This window comes from Coffea eugenioides, chromosome 10 (genome assembly GCF_003713205.1).
Source record: "Coffea eugenioides isolate CCC68of chromosome 10, Ceug_1.0, whole genome shotgun sequence".
In the NCBI taxonomy this organism is placed as follows: Eukaryota; Viridiplantae; Streptophyta; class Magnoliopsida; order Gentianales; family Rubiaceae; genus Coffea; species Coffea eugenioides.
The window spans coordinates 8,277,016-8,301,809 of record NC_040044.1 but is presented as its reverse complement, the minus strand read 5'-3'; the positions used below and the strand labels follow the sequence as shown (position 1 = coordinate 8,301,809).

The 24,794-nt window shown below is 33.9% G+C and overlaps 1 protein-coding gene and 1 long non-coding RNA gene across 9 annotated transcripts in view; one reads left to right on the top strand and one right to left on the bottom strand.

The window, feature by feature from the left end:
- The window catches only part of LOC113749633 (MADS-box transcription factor 23-like), a 21,775-nt gene extending 5,030 nt beyond the window's left edge, over positions 1-16,745 (top strand). Inside the window, exons 2-7 of one of the 2 annotated variants that reach the window (XM_027293446.1) lie at positions 8,048-8,126; positions 14,670-14,731; positions 15,848-15,947; positions 16,057-16,098; positions 16,182-16,265; positions 16,359-16,745. In XM_027293446.1, the coding sequence (XP_027149247.1) occupies positions 8,048-8,126; positions 14,670-14,731; positions 15,848-15,947; positions 16,057-16,098; positions 16,182-16,265; positions 16,359-16,514 (523 nt within the window). In that variant the 3' untranslated portion in view covers positions 16,515-16,745. Of the gene's footprint in view, positions 1-8,047; positions 8,127-14,669; positions 14,732-15,847; positions 15,948-16,056; positions 16,099-16,181 lie in introns of both variants that reach the window. The other variant, XM_027293447.1, reaches the window with a different exon arrangement.
- Positions 7,022-24,794, bottom strand: LOC113749634. Of its 7 annotated transcripts, none has more exons than XR_003464551.1 (5): positions 24,536-24,794; positions 24,208-24,287; positions 13,160-13,346; positions 7,517-10,858; positions 7,022-7,146 (listed from the first exon to the last, which is right to left on the bottom strand). It is a non-coding gene; the product is annotated as an uncharacterized LOC113749634 (long non-coding RNA). The 7 variants fall into 7 exon arrangements; XR_003464555.1 differs by having other exon boundaries at positions 7,517-7,587; XR_003464556.1 differs by having other exon boundaries at positions 7,022-10,858; positions 13,160-13,228; positions 13,336-13,346.

The following is a 24,794-nucleotide window of genomic DNA, read 5'->3' as shown; positions in this document are numbered from 1 at the left end:
AATAAAAAAAAAAGAACACATAATTATATATGTGGGTACAACCTGAAAAATATAAACATTTGCAATATTATTGTGTGTGTGATGTGATATAACATCCAATGATCTTAGGAATCTACTAAAAAAGAAAGTTTTCAAAGGACCAAATTAAGAATCTAAGAGTTCAACATATTAGATCAAACATAACAAAGATAAAGATAAATTTTACAAATTGTAGGACAAAATAAGTACACAAGGCTCATATTAAATTATGAAACTCATCAAGCATTTAATAACTCATTCTTTTTAACAAATTGAAACATTCACAACCCTATCGTGGATTGGGAGTCCCTCAATATGACAGCCAATTTAATACAAAGCTTGTTATTGAACTTGTCAAATAGTTTTTATTAGGATGTAATGTTTCATAAATGCCTTTATAATTGAATCATCTAGCAAGATGTAGAAGCCAAATTACATTATTGTTTGCAAAATATTTACCAATACCTATTAAGAGAATTTGTGATTATAAGGAAAATTCAAAAGCACATAGTTTTTTCTCCTATTCTTATGAAGTGTCAAAGGAATAACATTATTTTCATTTAATGACTTTGAAATTTAACTAACATAGCACAAAACGTTGTCAAAATAGACCAAATTAATGATAAGTCAATACTTTACATTCTACAACATTTTTAGTTACTATTAAGCCATGAAAAAATGGCTTGAAAGACAATTTTACAAATCACTTGAAAATCTGTAAAACATAACATAATCTAGGATTTCATTATTCAAAAGTTGAAAATTTGCGAGATGAAGCTCAATAATTAAAATGCTATTTTTAATACCTTTATTCCTAATTAAAAATACACTCACAATTTTGAGCAGCCACAAATAATTATTTTAAGAAATATAAAAAAAGGTCATATATGGTAATTTATTCATGCTCTGAAAATTTTCATGTTCTTTTGGTAATCGTATACACTATTTCACTCCTAAACAATCCAAAATAGACTTAATGTAAATTAATATCCATTTTTAGTTGAAACTCGTAGTATTAAAAGAAAAATGTGTTTTCGCCTTTAAAAGTGAGTGCATTCTCATGCCATTAAAGAGCTTGCTTAAAGACCTAAGTAGATCTACATTTACCATTTATATTTTCCCTTACTACTATTAATCAATTAGACTTCTATAGTTTTATTCATTTGAAGGTTCAAAAAGATTAATATGGAAATACATATGCACGTCCAAAAACATGCACATTTGTACTAGTACACATATTCTTCTCTCTCATTTCTTTTCGTGACGGACTCTTAATTTCATGTTAATATGTTTTGATTATGTTTTGCAAGCAAATAGAGCAAAAAAATTGCATAAATGATGTTATTAAAAGTTACAAGCTACTCATTTATTCCATACCAAAAAAAAAGAACAAGTAAAATTATGTATTGAAATGTGTCACCTACAAAAATACATTATGAATTTAATTCTACATATTTCTTAAGATCAGCATGGTTGAAAACTAAAATAAGACTATATTGGCTATATTGGATATTCTAAGAATAACAGAAGAATTTATTCAACTCTGTTATATGCATTGTTATGATAGGTTTAGTTTTTGTACAAAACTTCAATATATCCAAGTAATTTCAATATATTTAAGTTTTATAGCTTATTGGATTGAAGAAAAAAGAACAAACCATTTTACCCTAATTTGGTTTGGTTTGGTTTGGTTTGTCTGTCAAATATAATATTTAACAAACCAAAACTTTGTAAATTTTTCAAATTAAAAGTGCTATAGTACAATATGTTTAATCAATTTCGAGATATCAAAAATCAATGGATTTTCCATTATGTTAGCACTAATTAACTTGGCCATATCTACCAAAATTTTATTAAATCCATATTGTACCATCAAAATGTCTAGATGTGACGCCCCGAAAAGAATAAGTGCGAGAACCCGAAATTTTCTAAGTTTCTAGGGTTTATTTTATTGATCGCCCGTCTTTTCTACATTTTCTTTATTAGAAAAATTTCCCAGATAATTTTTATGAGCAAATATAGTTTTTAGATGATTTTTCTAGTATCGGTTAGTTCTTGAGAAATTAAGAGCGTATACCGGACGTGGGACCCACTAGTGCGGAAAGTTCGGTAAAATTCGGCCAATTAGGTTAAGTTTTGGATACCGGATTTATTTTACCAAGTGCTAAAAGATAATTAAAGGTTGCTAGATGGATTAGTGTGAGAGGAAACAAAGGGATATGCATGCATTAAATAGGGTGACAAGTGTCACCATAAGATTTAGTCTTGCCATTTGACTACTATTCATGCCTTTACCAAATTAATATCAAAATTTACCAAAAATTCACCATTTTTCTTCTTCTTCTTGGCCGAATTTTTCAAGCAAAAAGGAAAGAAAACTCTCCACAATTTTGGTCTCCAATCTTGCTCAATTCACCAAACCAACCGATTAATCTTGAATCTTCTCCATATAAACCCCTAGTTTAGTGATTGTGAGGTGATTAGTGAAGTGATTTGGAAGCTTAAGGTGCTAAGTTGTCCTCTTTCTTTGGTTGATAAGGTGAGTAGCTAAGGGACCTTTATTTCTTCTCAACAATGTTTAATTAGTGACTTATGTGAGTCCCGGCGAGAGCTGGGCAGGCGACCCGCCGAACCCTGGGGTACGCCCTAGGGAGAGGTGGGGCCGTCACACTAGACTAGTTATTGACAATGAAAGCTTATCATATCTCCTTACATTTTGAGCAAATAAGTTTTTGAAACCAAAATACCTTTTTAATTCATATATGTGAATCGTCAAATTTGCAATTTTAGTAAAATTAAACCATGGATCTAAAAATCGTGTATTTAAAACCCAATGGACTAGCAACAGATGAATCAAGGTCTACCCTAGATTTGTAATGAGTTAAGTGAGAATTATCTTGGATTGTGTACTATTATTGCTATGATAGTTATTAAGAGATAATAACAATGGATAGTGTTTTGTATGCATGGTTACATAAATGTGTTAAAATGTGTATACACAGTTTTTGTTTGAAAAAAAACTTTAAAAGTTAGGTTTCATAATAACCCAATAGGATAATTTCAAAAACCTCTCCTAAGATTTCTGAAAATTTCACTCACCTCCTTTCAGATTTGAATAATTACATTAACTTCTCTTCATGTAGTAAAATGACTATAATATCCTTCACTTATAAATCATTCCCACGAAGAAAAAAATCTTACAACTACAACTAATCTTTCATTCTAAAGTAATGGCTGCTATACAAAATAAACTCTTATTCTCTCTCTCCGACTCTTTCTCCTACCTTTTTGCTCTTGCATCTCATAATCCACTATTTTTTTGCAACTACCATCTACACAACCATCTAATACATCTCAAATCCTCATTCTTATGAAAATAGATCCTCTTTTTTTTTTTCCTTTTTTTGTAAGTATTATTAAATTGAAATTGTCAAATGACAAGTCATCGGATTAGATTTGTTATCAAACTAAATGAAGGTGAAAAGGATGGCAGTGATACAGAGTAAAGACAAGAAAATAAAAGTGATAACTTAAAAGGAAATATAGATTGAGGAAGATTACGTTATTATGCCAATTATGTAAAAAAAAATTTTGGTATATAAAAACTACAATCATATTTGCTTAGAGACATGGGATATGATTTCTAGTGTTGTTGTTGGTTACTCCATATTGCTATTCTTGGTGGGTTAGATTATTTTAGCATTAACAAGACTGTAGCCATTTGGATTGGATTTAGATAGTGATATTAGTCAATTTAAACACTGAATTTAAGGTGTGTTTAATAAAACTGAAGTTTGAAATCTAAAATTTGAAGCCGGAATCCATTAAGTTATTGAATTGTTAAGTATTAAATCTAATATATTTGAGTGCAAATCACATTTAGTGATAAGTGAATAGTTTATCACTTAATTTTGGGAGCAAATTTTATCTATAAAATTCAATGCCACTTAATTAATTCATTTTTGGTTATCAAACGGTCTGAATATATTAAGATTTGAATTTATTAAATTTAAGTGTTAAATTAGATTATCAAACAGGGCCTTAGGCAAAAGATAAATGAAGCTAAAGATTAGCTTGAGTGCAAACTTTAATTGTCATAGTTAATTTGCATGGAAAGCTTTCGGCGCAATGGTAGGTTGTCAAAATTGTGAGAATATCAGGATTAACTTAAAATTGTTTATTGAGTTCGTTAGAGTGGTAATTATATCGTTTACAATAGTTGCAACGTCAAATAAATTCATTAGTGAGTTTTTCTCCCTTCTAAGTAATAAAGGAGTATTTAGGATTTTTTAGAACAAATGTAGCATACTAAGTTTATATTGTTACTGACATAAGCATAGAAGAGGTAGGCGTAATTTTTTAAGTTGGAGGGGAGCTTCCTGCAATAATCAGAACCCTCCCCGAGAGTAGGGGAGGTTTCTGAACTTATCCCTAGCCTAATTTCTCTTTAGCAATTTTATTTTGAAGTAAACATGGTTTTCTTAAAAGTTATGCGTGATCTTAAAGCTTGTACAAATGTTTTTTGTAAAAACAAGACCTTCCTATTAAAATATCATTCTATACTACACATAAACATTTTGACCAACTCTCAAGAATGATAACAAACCCAATAAGTTTTAACACGTTACACAACCTTTTCTTGCAAAATCACTCGGTAACAATAAAACAAGTTGAAATGTAAGATCTTAAGAAATATCAGACAAAGATGAAAGTTATTAAACAAATTTGTAGTTACAGTTTCCAAATTGTCAAAAGACAAGTGCTATTTTGAATTGTTCTTGCATGTTTTCCAATAACAAATGGTTAGCGCAGCGTAGAAGTTAGGGGTAATTGCAGAAACCTATCCTGAGATTTTTGACAATTGCATTCACCTTCCCTAAGGTTTGAAAAATAACACTAACCTCCCCTAACATGAATTTGGGACCTATAATTGACATAAGATAAGATGAATTTACTTCTATACCCTAAGAGTTTAAGGTTGTTAGTAAACAAATTTGGGGCAAAAAAAATTAAAGCAATAAACAAGTCTAAGATAGCTAATTAAACAACATTAACAATTATTTTTTGCTTTATTAAGCACTGTACGTGCACTTACAAAATGGCGCCAATTTGTGATTGAAAACATTTGAAAGAACAATACAAATCATATATAATCTACATAGAAGAGAAGCAGAAGCACGAAAAATATAGGAGAAATAAATCTCCAGACGAGGCTTCATAAAAGAATATGTTTCGGTGGTTTTGTTTGAACTTATTTCATCTTATGCATTCATGAAACAAAAGGAGAAAGACAATAGAAATCAAGGCAAAATCTGAGTATTTTTCTATTAAAAACCTGTGGCAATGAGAAAATAATAGGTAAGCAGTCCTTGTTGTGTTAGTTATAGTATGATGAAATTGTTGTGTCCATCATGAAAAGGCATAACTGTGTACAAAATATGGTAAATAGTGTGAAATCAATATACCATAAAGCATGACAATAAGAAGTTCTCTTGTACTGTCCAAAGGTGAATTTTCTTACTTGATCAATAATCTTTTTACATGCTTTAGAATCTCAAATTTCTAAACAAATGTTTGTTGCTTCTTGTAGATTTTACTGCTACCATTGTCCTCTTTGCACATATATTCTCTAAGTTTTACTAATTGTTTCCATTTCTTAATGTTTTTCATTTTTTTTTACTAATACAACCTCACAAGAAGCAAAAAAGGTACAAATGGAACGAAATTATTATCTTACTTCTCAAAAGACTCTTTTAATGGCACTTTCTCTAACATGGGTTGAAGTTGCTATTAAAATCTTAAATTTAGAGGAGGTTAGTACTATTTTTCAAACCTCAAAGGAAGTGAGTGTTTTTGTTAAAAACCTTGGGGAAGGTTTCTATAATTATCCCTAGAAGTTATACTATCTATGGCTAATTACATTAACCCTCCCTAAAAGTAGGGAACTTTCACTTTGCCCTCTCTTAACCCAGAAGATGGCCATTTTAGCCCTAGACCATGAGCCAAATATGTTCCCTAGTAAATTCACTACACATAACCATCTGAAATGACCAAATAAACCTTCAAAAACCTAGTGTTCCTGATCTTATTTGACCCTATGTTAGAAAGAACCTGATATGCATATGCCATCTTAGTAGGGGAAAAGGATGCCAAATTTCATTAGAAGTTATTTTTATAAAAGGAAGAACAAAAACACATTTTTGGAAACATTGAATTTTCATTCATGATTTTTTTTCACATTTATTTATTAGCAAAAACAAAATTAAAAATTTCCAATGGAAAATTTCTTCCAAAAATAACTAATTTTTACTTTTCAAAGTTTCATTGTAATCAAACGAAAAAGTAACATACCGAAATAACCTAAAAAGGTAGAACAACTTGAATGCAAATTTTACCATTCTAACTTGTCTATTGAGAGGATTTGGTGTAGCATCTAAAATTGAGAATTCATGAATTAGAGATCATCGGTTCAATTCCCCCTTTACTTTCTTCACTTCTCAATTACCCACATCCTTTTGGGAAAAAAAAAAATAAAAACATAAACTTTTCTGGCCGTTAGTTTATCTTTTGTCCATTCAAAAGCAATTTGAATCTTCAACTATGGACAAAGTGCCAATTGCTTGGAATTGATGGGGCAAAGTGAAAGTACCCTAACTTTTAAGGGGCATATTTCAATTATTCATATTATCTGCTACTACATATGAAGCAATTACTCTAGCGCTTTATTTGATTTTGATTGTCAAATATTGTTAAGAGTAGCCAAGAGATGCATTAAATAACCTACCCATCCCAGTTGTGCTTTACTGTATTTTCAGTGTCTTCATGTCATCATCTCTGATATGAATTGCAAATGAAAATACGGTATTAGTAAAACCATACTTTTTGATGTTTGGATTTGCTAATACTATAACCTGCTTTGAACCTTCACATATACCATCTATGACTTTCTAATGCCATTAAATGTTAGATAGACAAGCTAGTAAAGATAAGTAAAGAATGCAAATTTAAAACAAGAAGAAAAAGCTTCAGAAGGGGGTATAAATTTCTCATTCACTTGTAGAGGTTCGCAATACTATTTTCTTTCACTGTACTGTTTAAGAATTTAGAACTTGGAATATGGCTGATGCCCTGCACAAAACATATGAAAAATAAACTGCATCATCAAACTAAGATAATAGGCAAATCATGCATTGACACTGGAGCACTGCAATGCAGTAGGTCATTGCTTCACTTCAGATCTCTGCTGCATGATACAGTGAGCCTCTAAAGTTATCAGCTACAAATTCAGTACAACCATCTCATTATTTCACCGTACTGGAATTTGAGTGGAACTGTAGAATCTAATTCTTTTTTGAAAATTTTAACATAGCTAATCAACATGTGATATGTCGGTGGTATTCCTTGATCACAAGATAATTGCTCTGTTAGATTACACATAAAGCAAGGAGAGGAAAAAAAGGCCATATGCAGATAATGACGAACCATAAGACTGGATTACCTGGGATGCCTGAATTATGTTAGCGTCATTCCAGAGTTGATAGGTTCTCTCCCTTGGCAACCCCCACCCCCCTGCGGGAAGATGCAATAAATAAAAAGGAACCACTTGGATGACCAAATAGAGGAAAAGATTAAGGCCTAGAAACATCAAATAAGCAGCAGCTTATAACTCCCGAGTTCTACTGGGAAACTTTTGTTGAGTTCTGGCTAGAAAATGAAACTGATGATTGGATTTCCAAATGGCTGTCGTGCATCCTTCCTTCTTTGTGCCCTGCTACTCACGAGTCATGAGAGCTTTAAGCTACTACTGCTAAAATTTGCTTGGTTTAAATTCATTGTGCATCTTATAAACGAAGAGCATGCACTAATTCCTGCTTCCATTACTCAATTCTATTACTGTTGTTCCTGCTAATCTCCTTACCCTGCAATATCCTCTACAGTAGCCTCTTGGTTTAGGCATCTATATTCATTCTACACTGTTCGCCCTTCACTTTTTCAACAATAAAACATTTCTAATATGGTTCATTTACAGCATGAAGTCAGTGATTGAACGATATAACAAAGTGAAAGAGGAGCATCACCAATTGGCCAATCCGAGTTCTGAAGTCAAGGTACAATCCAGGACTTAACTTTCTAGTAAGTTGAAAAGCATAAATGTTTGATTTAACATTTTTCAAGCAAATGGTGACATATTAAACAAAGGAAAAAGGACAAATTTGAAATAATGGAAGAGAAAAAGCTCCTAGGCATGACATTAAGCGCTTTCAGTATAATCCTACACACAGATAAATAACATGAAAATTGTTAAAATGATGTAATATACTGGACCGGCCAAAATGGAGAAAAGTTGAACATTAACACATCATCTCATAATAGGTTTCACAAATGCAGAACTCCATGATGTACTACATCATAACTAAGTTCAATGGCTTCCTAGTTACAGATATTCAAAGAAGGCTCAGATTCTAGCTTCATAACAGTTGGATTTTGTTTTTATCAATCGAAGGAGAAGAAATGGAATGACTGAAAAACATACAAAATCTAGACAACAAATAGTACCATAAGTTACGAGTTAGTTTGCAGTATTGATAGACATAGACCCATTAAGGCACAGCTCATTGGTTATATGCACAGAAACTGTCTGCTTTATGCTTTAGAGTCTCCAAAATGTTGTTCTCTGCACCTGCAGTGTCTAGGGTAATTATTCTACGTCACTTAACATCCCCTGGGCTTTCTAAAGAAGGGAAAAGCAAGATGATCTGTTTGGAGTAGGATGAGAAAATTAAACAATCAACTCTGCCTTCGTAAGAGTTGGATTTCAGGGCAATAAATTTCAGTTTGGAATCTGCCATAGGCCATCTACTTTTGGGTTAGTTGTTGACCATCTCAATAACTTGGATTGAGGAAGCCCCTCTGACAGGGCAGAGATATGAGGGTAAGCAAGAGCATAAGGCCCAATGTGACAAAGCATGGCCTTTGTTGTTACAATATCTAGCCGCAAGATCTGACATACTCAATGTCAGATATGCATATTTTAATTATGTCTGAAAACATCTCAGATGAATGATGATTCAAAAGAACCAATAAAGACTTGCAACTAAATGGTGCACTCAAAAAGATGAGGGGTATGTCATACTGGTACTTTGAGGATGCTTCCATTTACCCCTTTTTAAAATCATTTTTAAGTCTTGAAAGGCGGAGCAATTTCAAAGAACAAACAAGGTAGACAAGAAGTCAAAGATGGAAATGAAATATGGTTGCAAAAGGAGATAAGAAGTAAAGATGCATCATTAAACACCATGTGAAGCACTACCATGAGGACATTAGGCATTCAAGTTTTGGTAGCAGAACAGGAGAAACTCAGTTCTCACTGTTGGGTAGTACCAGAAGGGTGTAAAATGAGAAAACAATGATTTAAGGACTATTCTATATTTTGGGGATAAAAACTTCCCAAATCAGTAGTTGCTTCTTTTATCCTGGGCTGTGGTTCCTCAGTGCCTCTTCAAGCTACAAGGATTCACTCTCAAAAGAAGAGAGGAAAAAAGGAGAGAGAGAGCAGCAGAACAAGTGCTAATTGACTCATCCTGCTGTAAGGAAAGGAGAGACCATATTTAATAATACTTGGTTGACAATATTTTAGACGTGAAAGTTTTTGGTTCTTGGCTGGTAACATGGATCTAACACTGTTTCAAAAGAATGCCTAATGTAGAAAGGAACCAGAAAAAACTTTGTTGGCATGATAGTCCAACAATCACAATATCCACCATATCAGAAACAGTTAAACTAATTGCTAGACCCTTTCTGTGGAAGCCAAACCAAGAATATCACATTATAAATGTGATGTTAATTAGACTTGTTTGGGCTTCCAAAATTGGATCAAAGAAAGCACAGAAATTCCCAATGACTAATCCTACAGACCTTTAATTCCTTTCTCAATCTTAAACTCATTCTTAGATCCATTATTATGCTGATAACCTGATTCCAGCATGAATTTCGACTTCAGCAAGTGTGACTTGTAATCCAAACTCTACAAACAACTTGGGGGTAAATTCACTACTTGGTGAAAATCAAGAGCCGTCCAGCATTGGTAAATAACAAACTTTGGAATCTAGGTTACTCCCGGTAGTAATGGCATGGGTATAAGCCTTTAAAGTCCTCCACTGAGAAAAATCAATACGGAATGTAACTTATCCACTCATTCACTCTGATGCAATTCAGCTAAAGAAAAAGTAAATAAAATATACTTCTCCAAACTATATGGACAAATGCAACCAAAAGTAAAGATTGAAAATGAGGGTTCAACAGGAGAAATATTCATATTACAAAATCCTCCTCAACCAGACACTTCAAAAGGTCATGCTACCATAGAGTAACAGGTCACTTTATTGGAAAGTTCACCTTTTGATCTTCTTCTGTCATTAAACTACTCAATGAAACAAGGAGATATGTAACCGTACGTTCAACTATAGGTAAGTAGGTTGATTATTGATTATACCAGGCACAATCTATTACCAACCAAAAGGAAGCCTTCATGTATTCTAAAAACAGGGAAAAAGCCTTTGTAGCCAAAGCAGGTCAAACATTCAAAAGTAACAAGCTCTTTATCCTAAATGTCATTCTACTGTAACATCTGAACTGTAGAGCTTGCAAAATCTCCTTAAAGACCGAATAACACTATTTTGATGTTGGGAGTTCAAGCTTTTCAAGAAGAAGCATGGTCAGAATGTCTCCTGTACATTGAGGACTTTATCTTCCAACTGCAAAGTTTTGCCTTAAGTTCCATGAAATAGTAGCAGAGCTCCAGGTAACCAAGTTAGAATCAACTCTTGGTGCAGACTAACTCCTGAAAGGTGAATCAGAGTTCAAAGAATAAGCACCATCTTCAAAAGGTGTTAAATGCAGATGGATTAAATATCAGTCACAGATTTTAGATGTTCTAGTCTCTTTGTGAAGTACAAAACAATCACTCAGGAAAATGATAAGTTAGAGAAAAACTTCTTCCAGCTGTTCTAGTTATTCTAATGTCTTCTGATCCATTCCAATCTCTTAAACTATGATTTACTATTGCAGAAATCAAAAGGCTAGTCAGAAAGTTATTGTATGATAATTTAAAATGTAGCTGCAGCGGAGTTGTAACTTCCATTAAGAGATAGTTCGTTTTGACAGATCAGGTATCAATAATGAAGAAGTAACAGGTATCGATATACTCCATGTGCACAAGGAGCTCTGGAATGGCTGATACTGAGATTCTGGTAAGATTTATCCTAGAGCCCACTAAGGAGGATGATTGTTTTTGGATTTCCACCTATAAAGTACTCAAAGATCTTGAGTAGAACCTAGAAATTCTCTTCCAAATTCATCCATGACCCTCTTATCATCAGCTTCCTTTGCAAGGTTCACAATGTTGGGTATTCCATCAAATAATTCTATCCACATAATTCAAAAAGAACAAAAATCAAACTCTTCCAGCTTCACCTGTCTTGATACTTTAAGCTACGCTTTGATTGCAAAAAGAAGAGGAACACTCCATTTTCTTTAACTAATGAAAAAATTTACATCATCTCATTCCCTTTTCTAGTTGATGATAAAGAGTATCCCAATTCAGTATGTCAATCTTGATTCAACAATGATCAAGCTAACCGAGGACTGCTAAACCTTCAACCACATTGCACAAGTTACTTGAATCCCATTCTTTTTGTACAAGAGGACTAACAAGGACTGCAGAACATCATAGCCAACAATTATTCCAATGTTAAACTTCACAGATAATACTGGAAACCATGTCGTATTCTTTGGTTATACTAGAGAAGTGTCATGTCACCAAAAGGCAAAATCCAAATGGTCATTCCTTAACAGAAATTCTACCCTAAATCTTGGTCTATAAGCCCTCATATGACCTTGAATTATAGAGGTTGTGTCAGAAAGAGTGATACCAATACCGCAACTAAGAGGAGGATATGAACTTGTGGAATGTTATCCATCAGATGCTTGAGGACACAGAATATGCCTTAAAACCCAAAGCACTATCTAAAACATGCCACCAAATCTAGCTCAAAATTTAGCAATGCTTCCATACTAATTTGTTCTCTACGTATGCAGAGAAGAAAAGGGCTAGTTGTCTGGTATGTTTGTTGCTTTCTCAGGCAAGAAAGTGCTGATGAATCATTCAAACTCCCAACCTCATTTCTTACTAACCAACCATGAAATAGGACAAAGAAAGAATAAATCCTTTCCCTTCATCAAATTATTTGGAGGGAAGGGGGTCGGAGAGGGGAAGCGGAATATCTTCAACTGGAATATGCCCGATTGGGTGCAGACAAGGACAACGCATGCTATTCATCCTACAGCATCTAGATATCATTTATAGACAAACTTCTAATTTTATATTTTTCTTGTAACCTGTAAACAACTGTCAACTTTGAACCATGGTTAGAAATTAGAAACTCCATCATTCACCACATAAAGGCATCACTCCTAAGGAAGCTCACTAGAACAAATCTAAACTTGTCAAGACACTTGAATATGTTCAGAAGTACTGCCCATGATCGACCAGTATTTCATCTGGAAGAAAGATGAAATATTTGCAATTTTGGAAAATTCCTAGCAATTTCAATAGTATTTCTTTCTCACTTAATTTGTGTCAATGCAAAGAAGACGTACAATTTCAGCCAAAGACCTTGATTGACAAATGTCAATAGGAATAAATGTGGCATAACTTAATAAACATGAATTGACAGAAGCGCCATGAGGCACCTCACAGTGGTGCTGTAAAGCGTCAGACAACATTTTGGGAAGGGAAGCCTAAACTGAAGATCTTAAAGACTTTTCTAAAGCCACAAATAAATGGACCATCTGTTCAGTTTTCAACTGTTTGGTCCTTATAAACATCAGAATTAATTATCTCATCGTTGATATGGAACACAAGCTAATTTTAATTACTTGAAATATTTGGATTACTCAATTATATTATCTCAATACCAAAAAATCTATGTTTCTTCTATATGACCATCACCCTACTAGACCAAACCGAAAATTGCATTCTCACGAGCAAGTTCCATTTACCTTATTCTTCTTTACCATTCTGCTGAAATGAAAAGAGTATAATTTTTAGGCATAAAGTAGTAGAGTTTTCAGGAACACTTACAAGCCAAAATGAAGAGCATCTATATTAGAAAGGATGCACACAGGGATCTGCAATGGCATTTTGAAACACCTACATTGAAGAATCCTTAACTATCAGCAAATTCTGGAGCAAGTTTACCAATAGATGCCATGATAAGGCAAGACGGGCCGAACAATCAAACCTTGACAGCTGAATACCTGTTAAAACCCTAGCAAAATCATTGAATCTCAGAAAATATCAATCATACCAAAGTTTGGTAAATACATCACCTATATCTCAACATCTTGAAGTTCATTAAATCGCACTTTGATATTTGTAGTAGTCAATACCCATGATATCACAAAGTGGAATAGGAAGAAATTGTAGGGAAGAAGAATAAAGCTAGAGCACAAAACAAATTTTCCACACAATTTCCAAAGTCGTCATTATGCAAGATCTTGTGATGCAACAAAATATTGTTAAAACCCCTCCAAATTCAAATGATTACAAACAATAGGCTAGCAATTGTTCTCAGCAACCTACACGAAGATACATAAACTCCAAAAACCCTCGATATACATTTTAGACTAGCAAAATTAAATAAAATTATATTTGGTTGCACTCTTACCCTTTTAATCCAAGAATAAAGAGATAAAAGGCCCCACATTTCAGCTGAAATTACTCTTTAAAGCTCTCTCTCTATATAGGAGAAAGCGCTCTCCCTATATAGGAGAAAGTAAAAAAAAATGTGAATTTGTAGACTGCTACTGCTATTATATCTACTCATTTTCATTAACCTAAAATTTCCATTTTGTGAGTCGTGGAGACCTTTTCTGCAAATGAAGAAGTAAAAGGAAAGTTAGATGGAGACCCTTTCTTTTGCACATCTGCCAAAAAGCCCAGAGTCTGATAAACTGCATTTCACCTCATCCCAAAGGAACATGGTTAAAGATAATGGAAGCCATTCTTTCAAGCATAACATATGTAATATCTGAACCAGACATAGGATTCTACCTTCAAGACCCTAAAACAACATCCTACGCTTTCTTTTAGACATCTGACCATGCAAAAGCAATCATATCCATGCTATAAATGACTGACTGCAAGATGTGTCTAGTGAAGTTAACATGGTCCAGTAAATGATAAAGATAAAAAAACCAATTCCAACACAATTACTACATTCTCTTCATCTTAACGAACTAGATGCCAGCTTAAGAAGAATTATGTGTATGCTGCATCTTGATAGTTCTTCCACAACAGTATATTTACCATTTATTAGTTTTCAACAGCATATAAGCCATAAATTGCTGTGAGAAAAAAGGAATTCTAGTTTGGATTGTTTGAAAGCTCTCTCTGAACGCATGTCATTTTCTGGGTTATTGTACTGGTACTTGTGTGCTAAATTCAAATTTAAATTGATCACAAAAACAAATAACAAAATTACAGCAAAAGGTTACTAGCTCGTATTTGTGTATTGTGTAACTGATAGCTTGAAATACCTATGATGTAAAAGAAAGAAATACAACACTAATCCTGCTGTGGCATTTTACAGTTTTGGCAGAGGGAAGCGGCAATGCTCAGGCAACAACTGCAGAACTTGCAAGAGAATCATCGGTATATCTTTTGTCCTTAGACATGAATTTAAACTTGAAAATTACTACAAATTTGTGGGACATCATCCTTTGCTTAATATATTGAAATTGCAAAAATAAAATCTATCTTTTTGCTCAAGTAAAATCCCCACAAATGATTCATGTCTTTTTCTTTCTGAAATTTTCACTTTTATCCTTGCCAACTGCCATTTGCATCCCTTTGCTGAAATATTCATTTAAAAGTAAAAACAGAAAAAGGTTACTGACTCCTAAATTGTAATTCACCAGGAAGAATCTAGGTGTCAACAAGAGCAAAACAAGTATTGAATTTCTTTGACATCATTTTGCATACACGCTACTTGCTGTCTGAATATCTGTGTGTGTGTGTGTGTGTTCTAACTCATCCCTGGCAAGTGTTGAGAGTCAACGTTCAAGTCCACAATATACTCAACATGAAGACATTCTAGAAGTTTAAAATACTATGATTTGATCTAGTTATCTAGCTCACGAAATGTCAAAGATGAGAATCATCAATAAGCATACAACCAGAGTGGATAAGCTGTTACCATTCAGGTCTCTGGGTCTTTAGCAGAAAATAGCTTTTCTTCAAAAGGAATTTCTATTCTTCCTACAGCACCTCATTGTGATGCAGACAAAACGTGAAGAAAATAGCCAATTAATTGGGCTAACGAATATCTTTTACATACCATTTAACATTCTTGTAGAATATCTGTTGAGTAAATGTTGTAGCAGTATAGCAGAACTGTCAACCACTGAACCACTTATTCTTCCTCTAAAGTACATGGTGTTCATAGTAAACAATATATGTGTTACTTTCACGTAATACTCAAGGTGCATCCAAATTTCAGCCAAGTGGACATACACATCATGTCATTCCATAAGAATTCAGGTGTGTGCTCATGAATTTACCAATAATTGCAAGTCGAAACCACTAAACCACAAGCCAGGAGCATAACCAGGAGGTCAAATGAAGAACCACGAGACCACAAAAAACAAAAGAATACAACTTCAGACAGAAATTCCTAACACCAGTATTTACATGCTCATTGATTGGTTCCAGTACCTTAACATTATTTAAGAGTGAGATTTATCTTACAAAAGCATTTGCTAGTTGCAGGCAAATGAGGGGCGAAGAGCTTTCTGGTTTGAGTGTCAAAGATCTACAGAACTTGGAGAACCAACTTGAAATGAGCCTTCGAGGTGTCCGTATGAGAAAGGTTTGCACCTCCTATTTCCTATGACTCATCCAAGTACATCCTTTAGTTGAAGTAACATTGAACTATGTAGCTGACAATGATAGCTATGATTTCCTCTTTGTTAATGTAGGACCAAATGCTTATTGACGAGATACAAGAACTAAACCGGAAGGTAAAATCAGAACTGTGAAAACTAAATTCCTATTCCTGTCTAAAAAATATTGTCAAAGCTAAACCTCATTCACTTTTTTGCAGGGTAGCCTCATCCATCAAGAAAATGTTGAACTGTATAAGAAGGTAAACCTAATTCGTGAAGAAAATCAAGAATTGTACAAGAAGGTATCCCTTAAAGAAACTTTAACCGAATTTCTAAGAGCATTATCACAGAATTTGTTTCAAAATGACCCTTAATAAAAATGCTTTTCATGCCAGGTTTATGGAACCAAGGAGGCGAATGGAACTAACAAAACTGCACTTCTGACAAACAATTTAAGCATTCGAGAAGACCCTGATGGTCCTGTACATCTCCAGCTTAGCCAGCCACAACAAAACTATGAGACGACAACAGGGGCATCAAAACTGGGGTAACTGTTTATTGGACTTAAATTCTCTTTTAAAATTACCAATTATGTTGTCAATCCAACATTAAACTCAATTTTAAAAAATATTGCAGCAGATTGCAACTCCATTAGTATGAAGAAAATGCTGAGCTGATTGCTTGTTGATGAAGATCCACCATGCATACAACACAATGTTCAATTCGTAAGGAGTGGTGCAAAAACCACATAATACTCAGAAAAAGTCTTCAATTTCATTGAAAGGATCTTGACATATCCGAGGTAATTAATGCTATAGCTGTCTATGTAAGATGGTGAGAAATAAAGAAATACTGCTAATTGCTTGTCTCAGACTTTCTTCAGATATCTTTCTATAGGGCATCTCTACTCAATTGAAAAATGTACACAAGCATCTCTACACAATAACTGGGATCATAAAAAATGTACTTGTATAGGTATCCACTTGAGTAAGATGCACCCTGGCGACAAGAAATGCCATGAAAAGTAGAAAGTACAGGATGAAGCAAGTCAAAGAATTTGATGGACCAAACAGTCAATGAAAAAGTGACAATAGTACACGCAAAAAGGTAATATTAGAGAGTAAGTTAAATGTTAAGATTTTCGAATAAATTCTGCAGTATAGCATGGCTAACGTTTCAGCACACAAGAAACTACTATTACACATCTTCAGATCCCTGCAAAACAATCTACTGCAAACCTGTACCAACTCATTTGCAGGCTGGTCAAATCTCATGAACAAAAAGATTGGCATACATGCAACAAACCTAAAGAATAATTTCGTTAAAGGGCAAGGCATACACAAAGGTCCACAACCCATTATTGTCTCGATATACTGCAATATGCAACCAAACATACTCAGACCACACCTATGGAAAAAGAGGATAGGAATACTGCTTGACCATATTTCTAATTCCAACAGGTGCTATTCATTAATTGGGAATGGATAAGGTGCAATATTGAATACAGCTCTTGTGCTAAAAGTGATTTTAAAAACCTAAAGGTCAAAGTTGACACCATTTCAAGAAAACGCATTTAAAGAACAAAAATCACTGCAATAAGGAATCCATCCTCAATCGATCTTGGAGAATGTACTTATTTTCTGTTGTATCAGCAGGTAACTCATTGCGAAACAAATCACGGCCAACCACAGTCTCAAGAACCCATCATGCATTAATATAAGTCATTGAAACCACAACATAAGAAACCTTCATTTATTCAACGCACATTACAGTTCCTAGAACTACAAAACATCTCTCTTATGCATAAAGAATAGCAGACTGATAGCAGTAGGAAATTCATAATGGCTATTTAACACTAGGAAAAGAAAGGAAAATTGCTAGATCTATTTACCAATTTCTATATGTAGATTTTCATCACATGAATCACGTTAAAATCCTGGAAGAGAAGTTGATTGAAGCATCTAAGGAAGAATTAAGGTTTTCATGGGATTAATTTTTTATACACTGATAGTGTATACACTATCAGGCCTGGATGCATGACAACCAACTTTAATTTGAATTTAAAATCCAAGTTTTGCACACGTGGCATGCATCCAAGTCCAATAGTGTATAAACTATCAGCATATAGAAGATTAATCCATTTTCAAGGCAAAGTACTAGAAATGGACTACTAGCTAAAAGGAGGCTCCATTTCTGAAATTGTTTTTGGTTGGCTTCAAAACAATCATGATGGAAAGCCTCTTTTAGAAACTTTAATTACTACTACAGCCATATTCAGCAATTGATCAACAGCAACATAAACAACAGTGAAAGATTAGCAGGTTATCTTCATGAACTGAAAGAACTTCAATGAGCTTACACTTACCAGTATGCATAGTTTTTAGCAATAGTAGTCTTCAAAATAAGAAGATTCTATGCTATAACTAATGATCTAATATTCAAACGAAAACAATTAATTCACATTAAAGTACATTGTTACTGTTAAAGTGCCAGTAGCACAAACATAAAGTTGGCATCATTCCTAAGCCCAATGCATCTACGGTTGCTATGCACCAAATGTATAGAACTACTCTACTATATCAATGCAATTTATCAGTCTTGATCTCACAGTGAGTATCATCTTTTTTTAATTTTTCTTTCAGTCAACAATATCATGTTTAATCATGCAGAACCAATATCACTAAACCCTTGATCAACATGTTCACCCCTGCGAAACACACAAATTCCATTGCCTTTTAGGACTCATGAGGAAAATAATACATCTAAAGTCATCTCTTTTTCTCATTTTCCATAAAATATTCTCATGTGCAAGCAAAAGGCGGTCTTAAGACATGCCTTGCTGCCAATTACATGGCTATATATTTCCTTCGTGTCATTTCCTTCTGCAAGATTCAATTGGTAAAGAAATACTTTTTCTGGAACATTGAGAATACACAAACTACTTTGATGTTTAGAGTAAACCTCACGTGTATAGAAGTCAGAACAAAGTTAAATCCACATAATTAAACGATTATATATTTGTTGAATCTCAAACACAACTGCAGATTTTTTCCCCTTCCTAAGAATAAAAGAGACAGAGAAATGAGAAGGTCAAACAGAAAACTGAAGGCAGTGAAACCCAGAAAAGGTAGGAGACACTAGTGAAACAATATGAAATCCAAAGCTTGGTTCACTAATAGTATGTGCTAAAGTCATTTCATGGACCTCTGAGCTTTTGCAATATATTCAAGAGAAAAGTCTACACACTAATATTGAGCATCCATGCAAGACTTAGACAAGATCTTTCCATGCTAAATGGTCATATCTGCAATCTCAAGACTAAACAAACTTTCTTTCCAAAAATTGCAGGATTTGCAATACTAACAAGAGAATATTATGGAGCGTTGCACCAATTTCCAGTCCACAGCAGAAGCGGTTACCCCATAGTTCACTTGAAGACGTAGAATAAAGATGATTCATTTGCAGCCTGTTTAATTGATGGTGTACAACAGGAGAACCCACACATACAAGGCTCTTGCTACTACATGATCTATGTAAAAGCTCAAGTTCTAAAATGCTATATCAGACGTTTAATAAAAAACGCAAATATGTAGAGAAAGGCCAGACATTTCATTCTTGTCCAATGAATAGACGAGATCTCTTCTTTACGATTCTCATATGTGTAAGACTCACAAGTTATATTTGGCATCTATACAGTGCAATCCATTTTGGCATTTTCTGTTTCTATTACTCTGCAGTCTGTTTACTGTTCTATCTGTTAAGAACCCAAATTTCAAAATGGTAAAAAAAAATATGAAATTCAACAAACAGGCAGCCAGTCTCACGTGACTAGGGATAGATTCACATCGGCATCTATGTAGTGCAAGCCATTTTCCATCCCAGGTACCATACTGTCGGCTTACTGTACCTTTATCTATCAATTATCTGAATTTGAAAAATGCATCATCCATTCTCACATAAGCATGCAACAGGAAAAAGGTAAGGTTAGAACAAATATATCATTGGGGAAAAGAAACTACAAATTCATTGATCCATGCCAGATACAGAAACAGTCTGCCCCGAAACAATCTTAGAGCTACAAGAATAACACAGCATTTATATGCTCAAATAATCTACAACAAATAACAAACTATTGCAATGCCCAGACATATGTGCAAAACAATGTCATGCCACTAGGCCGCTAAGGTGAATACACATGAATCAACTGGCCAATTACAAGAAGCAAAACTTTTATGCGGAGAAAAGCAGGAATTCTATCAGGATATAAATCTTCATTAAAATGTGTCCACCAAACCATGATATCCTAACTATGTGAAAAAGAGGAATTTTCAAGCCAGTGATATTGAGTTACCCATCAAAATATTCAAGGACAAAGAAAGTCTTAAAATGAAATAAGAAACTGAAAGCCTCTTCAGTAATTCCACAATCACTACATCCATCTGGAATTAGCAACAACAAATGCAAGCTTAAGCATTTCTCTTAACAATAATCAAACCCCCCCCCCCCCCCCCCCCCCCCCCAAAAAAAAAGAAAAAGAAAACACAAGTCCCCAATTGAATATGTCTCTTTCTTTCATGGGATGCCTTCAGGTAATGACCTTTCTCCTTAAAAAAGAACTCATCTAATTACCAGTATATAACTTCTAAAGACCACACAACTTCTGCAATTCAAATCCTCTTTGATACTATCAATTCCAAAAGTTATATGGTTCCACAAGATTTAGACTATCTAATTTACAATGCCACACCTTTAACTTGCTTAAAAGTTGAATCGAGACAACACACAACCTTGGATAGTCATATAGTTCTCTATGCCTTAAAAAAGATAAATCTAATCCTGTATGCATGACCTTAGGATGATCTGAGATGCCTACCATTAAATTATCTTATGTCAACATAGGTCCAAATGGAATTTCTTTTTCCACAAACGAGTTGATTGAGTTTTCCAAGCTCATTCACTTTATTCTTTGACTATCAGGCCTTTCAACATTTCACTTTATCCACTTTAACCATATCAATATCATATATCAATTACACGGTTAGCCAAACCATGGATTTTAAATGAAATTGGTTATTTAGCTAATGCAAGACATGCTCCATTATTCTTGACATATGAACGTGTTTCCCGAAATTATGGTATTAACATATCAAAGACATGGCAGATCAAGTTTCAGTATCAAAACAAGCTATAATACTTACTACTGGAAATTCTATGAATGCACATAAATAGGTTTCCGACAATGGACATAGTTTTATTTTGAATTTGAAGATTAACAAAAATGCCATAGTATTTGAATAGGAGGCTAAACAACTCAAAATCTTCTTTACCACTGGGGTTTTAGATGCCACATTCGTTCAAAAGTCAATGGTTTGGCTAATCTCAAACTTTTGGAAAATGAGCATGTCAAACTTGTATACAACCAAATCTCCCCAGAAACAGTCTCCTATTCTGCAAGTACCTAACTTCAATTAAGCAAGCATCTGAAGAGTTCAACTTAGACAAAAAATCTAGGAAGCATTTCCCGGAATGTTTACTATACAATAGTGTTGGGTGCTATTGGAATCTCCCATCCCAAAAGCTAGCTCAAGGGTGAGGCTTTCCTCACACTTATAACCTAACACCTGCCCACTTCCACAATCAATGTGGGATAAACATAAAAAAAAAAAAAAAAAAATTGTCCTTGATTGCCAAACTTCTCAAAGGTTTTGGTCCTTCATAGTTTACTGGGACTAAGAAAATCAGTTGCCCTTGCATCATAGCCTTATATCGCAGATGATTGTACACCAACTTTATCAATTCCACTCAGCTTACATCACACATATGAGTTTCAAATAGAATTTTTAGTTAATTACAAATTTTGCCCCTTCAAATCTCATTTTGAATAATTTCACTTGACTACAACTTTTCCTCTTTACAACTCCCTAATAAGAGCATGTTCTACATGATTCATGGCTTGTTCTCAACAATTTATGCTTTTTTAAGCCGATTATTAAAAAGCTGACAAGTGAAAAGCAAAATGCAATCACAAAGCACCTCAATGGCCACTTCTTATAATCCACCTATTTCAACTTGGAATAAGATAAAATCAAAAACCAAAGCCACCATCAGTTGAGAACACTGCAAAACAACTTTTAGCTTATAAAAAGCTGCAATTAACTGATTTTACTTATTGAGACGAGCACTAAGTAATGTTGATCTATAAGAACAACCGAACTTTATCTCAAAGAGCTAATTTCTATCATAATCCAATGAAAAGAGATTAAAAAACCATCTAATTCTTCATAAACATGGATAAAATGCTTTCACATTAGCTATATCCAACACTTTCACTACCTTCCAAGTATGGCTCAAGAACTTTTTTCCAGCATACTGCACTAGGCTGATTTGACTCGAACCAAAAATGGCATTAACCTAATTGCATCCATTCTAACATATTGTAAATACTTCTGCAACCAAACAAAGCTATTTGGAATTATTCCACTTCCTGCTAGCTTAATAGCAATCAATTAATCGATCCATCCTAAATTGAACACATTTGTCCAATTACAAGTCATCCTTATTGAATGGCCTAAAAACTTTACTCTGCACATAACTAGCAAATAGCTTATGGAACATGACAGTATCCCCCCTTTTATCTCCTTTTTAACATTATGTGAAACCAACATGATTCCTGCGCTCTACTGTTCATATCGCGCATTCAACTCACCTTAAAAGTTATTCAAATTCCAAAATCAAAAGAAAACATTGTATTTGAGATAGAGAAATCAATCAGAAACATTTTAAGGCAGTGCTACCTTTTGTATAAAAAAAAGTTGCAAGGACCTAAATTACAACATTCAGAAAAAAATTAAAAAAAAAAAAAAAAAACTAAACTTATTGTCGATGAGTGCACCTACTGAATCTCTTATAAGCAACTTTGTTTGCAAAACAATGTAAACAAGAAAAATTCATTCTTAAAGTTAGATGAATCCATAGCTATACTTATATCTATGTCATGTCAGTGCTTGACAATTCGCATGTGGATTTGGATTAGTTAGGCTATAATGTGTTAACATGTCCAAACGGTACTAATAACTACATTTAGGCAAGAGTTGGGTGTATAAACAACAATTTGCTCAATTTATGCATTCATTTTTACATAAAAATTCTGCTAACTTTTTAAGATTCATTTTCAACAATTTTCAAGTGCGCTATTCTTGGAAAACTTAACCTCCGAATAACATTTTGGATAAGTTGCAATGCCCGTGGAATTACAACCTCGAAATTATCTGCAAAATTATTCAAGCATGACTATCTAATGGTTCTAACATATATCAAGGGCTTATCAAAAGAAGATGGGTTCTGAATAAGATTCAATTACAAAGATAAGAGATCTAATTATACTGCCATCCAACAAGAAAAAGAAGAGGTTCAAAATACAAAAGAGAAGATTTGAATACTCTATTGAAGAAGGATTGATTTAAATGGGAATTTGAAGGAAACAGGTGATGACTAATTCATGGACTGTAATATGTGTTTAAGGAAATATAAGGAAGACGGTGATGAATAAATCTTGGACTATAATATGTGTATCACTTGAAAAGTAGACTTGAACAATAATTCATGTACAGGTGGTAGGCGAGGTGGGGAGACCAGTAACAACCAGAAAAAAATATCAAAACCACGAAAGCCTCTAGCGAAGGAAAGGAAATGGATGTATGGCTTTACTATCAATTTGAGTACCTGAGATAAAAGTAAATAAGGGGGTAAAAAACTAAAAAGAGTTGTCGGTAGCTGGATGTTATCGATAATATAAGCACAAAACAACAACTTGAAATGGCACAATACATGTTACATATGTTGACAGCTTGATGCAAGAAATGAAAAGTTAAAACATGTACATCCTGAGCCGCACGAACTAAACAAAAAATACCAAATAGAACATGATGCAATTATCAGTAAAACGGCCAAGACATCAAATACCGTCCAGCAAAAGAAACAACAATAAAAAACAAAATAAGGAAAAAGGGTATCCATGCAATAACAAACATGAGGTCATCGTAGATTTAACCAAGAATGCTAAACAGGCCGTGGTATTAATTACTAGTACGACAGCCACAGTGATAAGCAAGCAAGAATTGACACTAATCAACTCACTTGATTGCTAAAAAGATGATAAAAAAAGGCTTTTTAATCAGTGATCAAGCTAAAGTTTCATACACGAAATGTTGTAGTAGAATTATGGGCAATAATCGGTAAACATACCTGAGGCTGAAAATAAAAAGAATCCGTGCATAGAATGACCAAGATTGAATTTTTATCAATGGTTTTTAGCATCTCCTGATCTGCAAGGAATTTTCCGAAAGAAAACATCAAAGAAATGGAAATATAAATTAGAAGGGAAAAGAAAAAGATTCTCATGGACAACTTGCACTGTATTTTATTCCTAAACAACCATAACGGCCCTTCCCACAGACCCACACCCAAAATGCAAACTTCCTTTCGGATAAAGTTTAAAACTCCAGTTGGCTTCCCAGAAAGGTCATACAAGTAGAAATAATCCATAAACATGGAAGGCCATATGGGGTTTCACCTCAGCAAAAGGCATCAAAGACATGCAATTTATGGAGCGATTTGAAGATATGAAGTATGCCTTTAAACTGTCAAAGACTGCTAATCAAGAATCCAGCAAAGGAGGAGTTTGAGTTTGGACTCTGAAGAGATCAGAGATGAATGAAAGGCGATATAATTGTTCTGGGCTGGAGTGTTTCTCGAGGAGAGACAGGGAATATGAATACCTAAAAGTTGATGTTGAAAGAGAAAGGTGTGTGAGATGAGGAGAATAGCAGGGA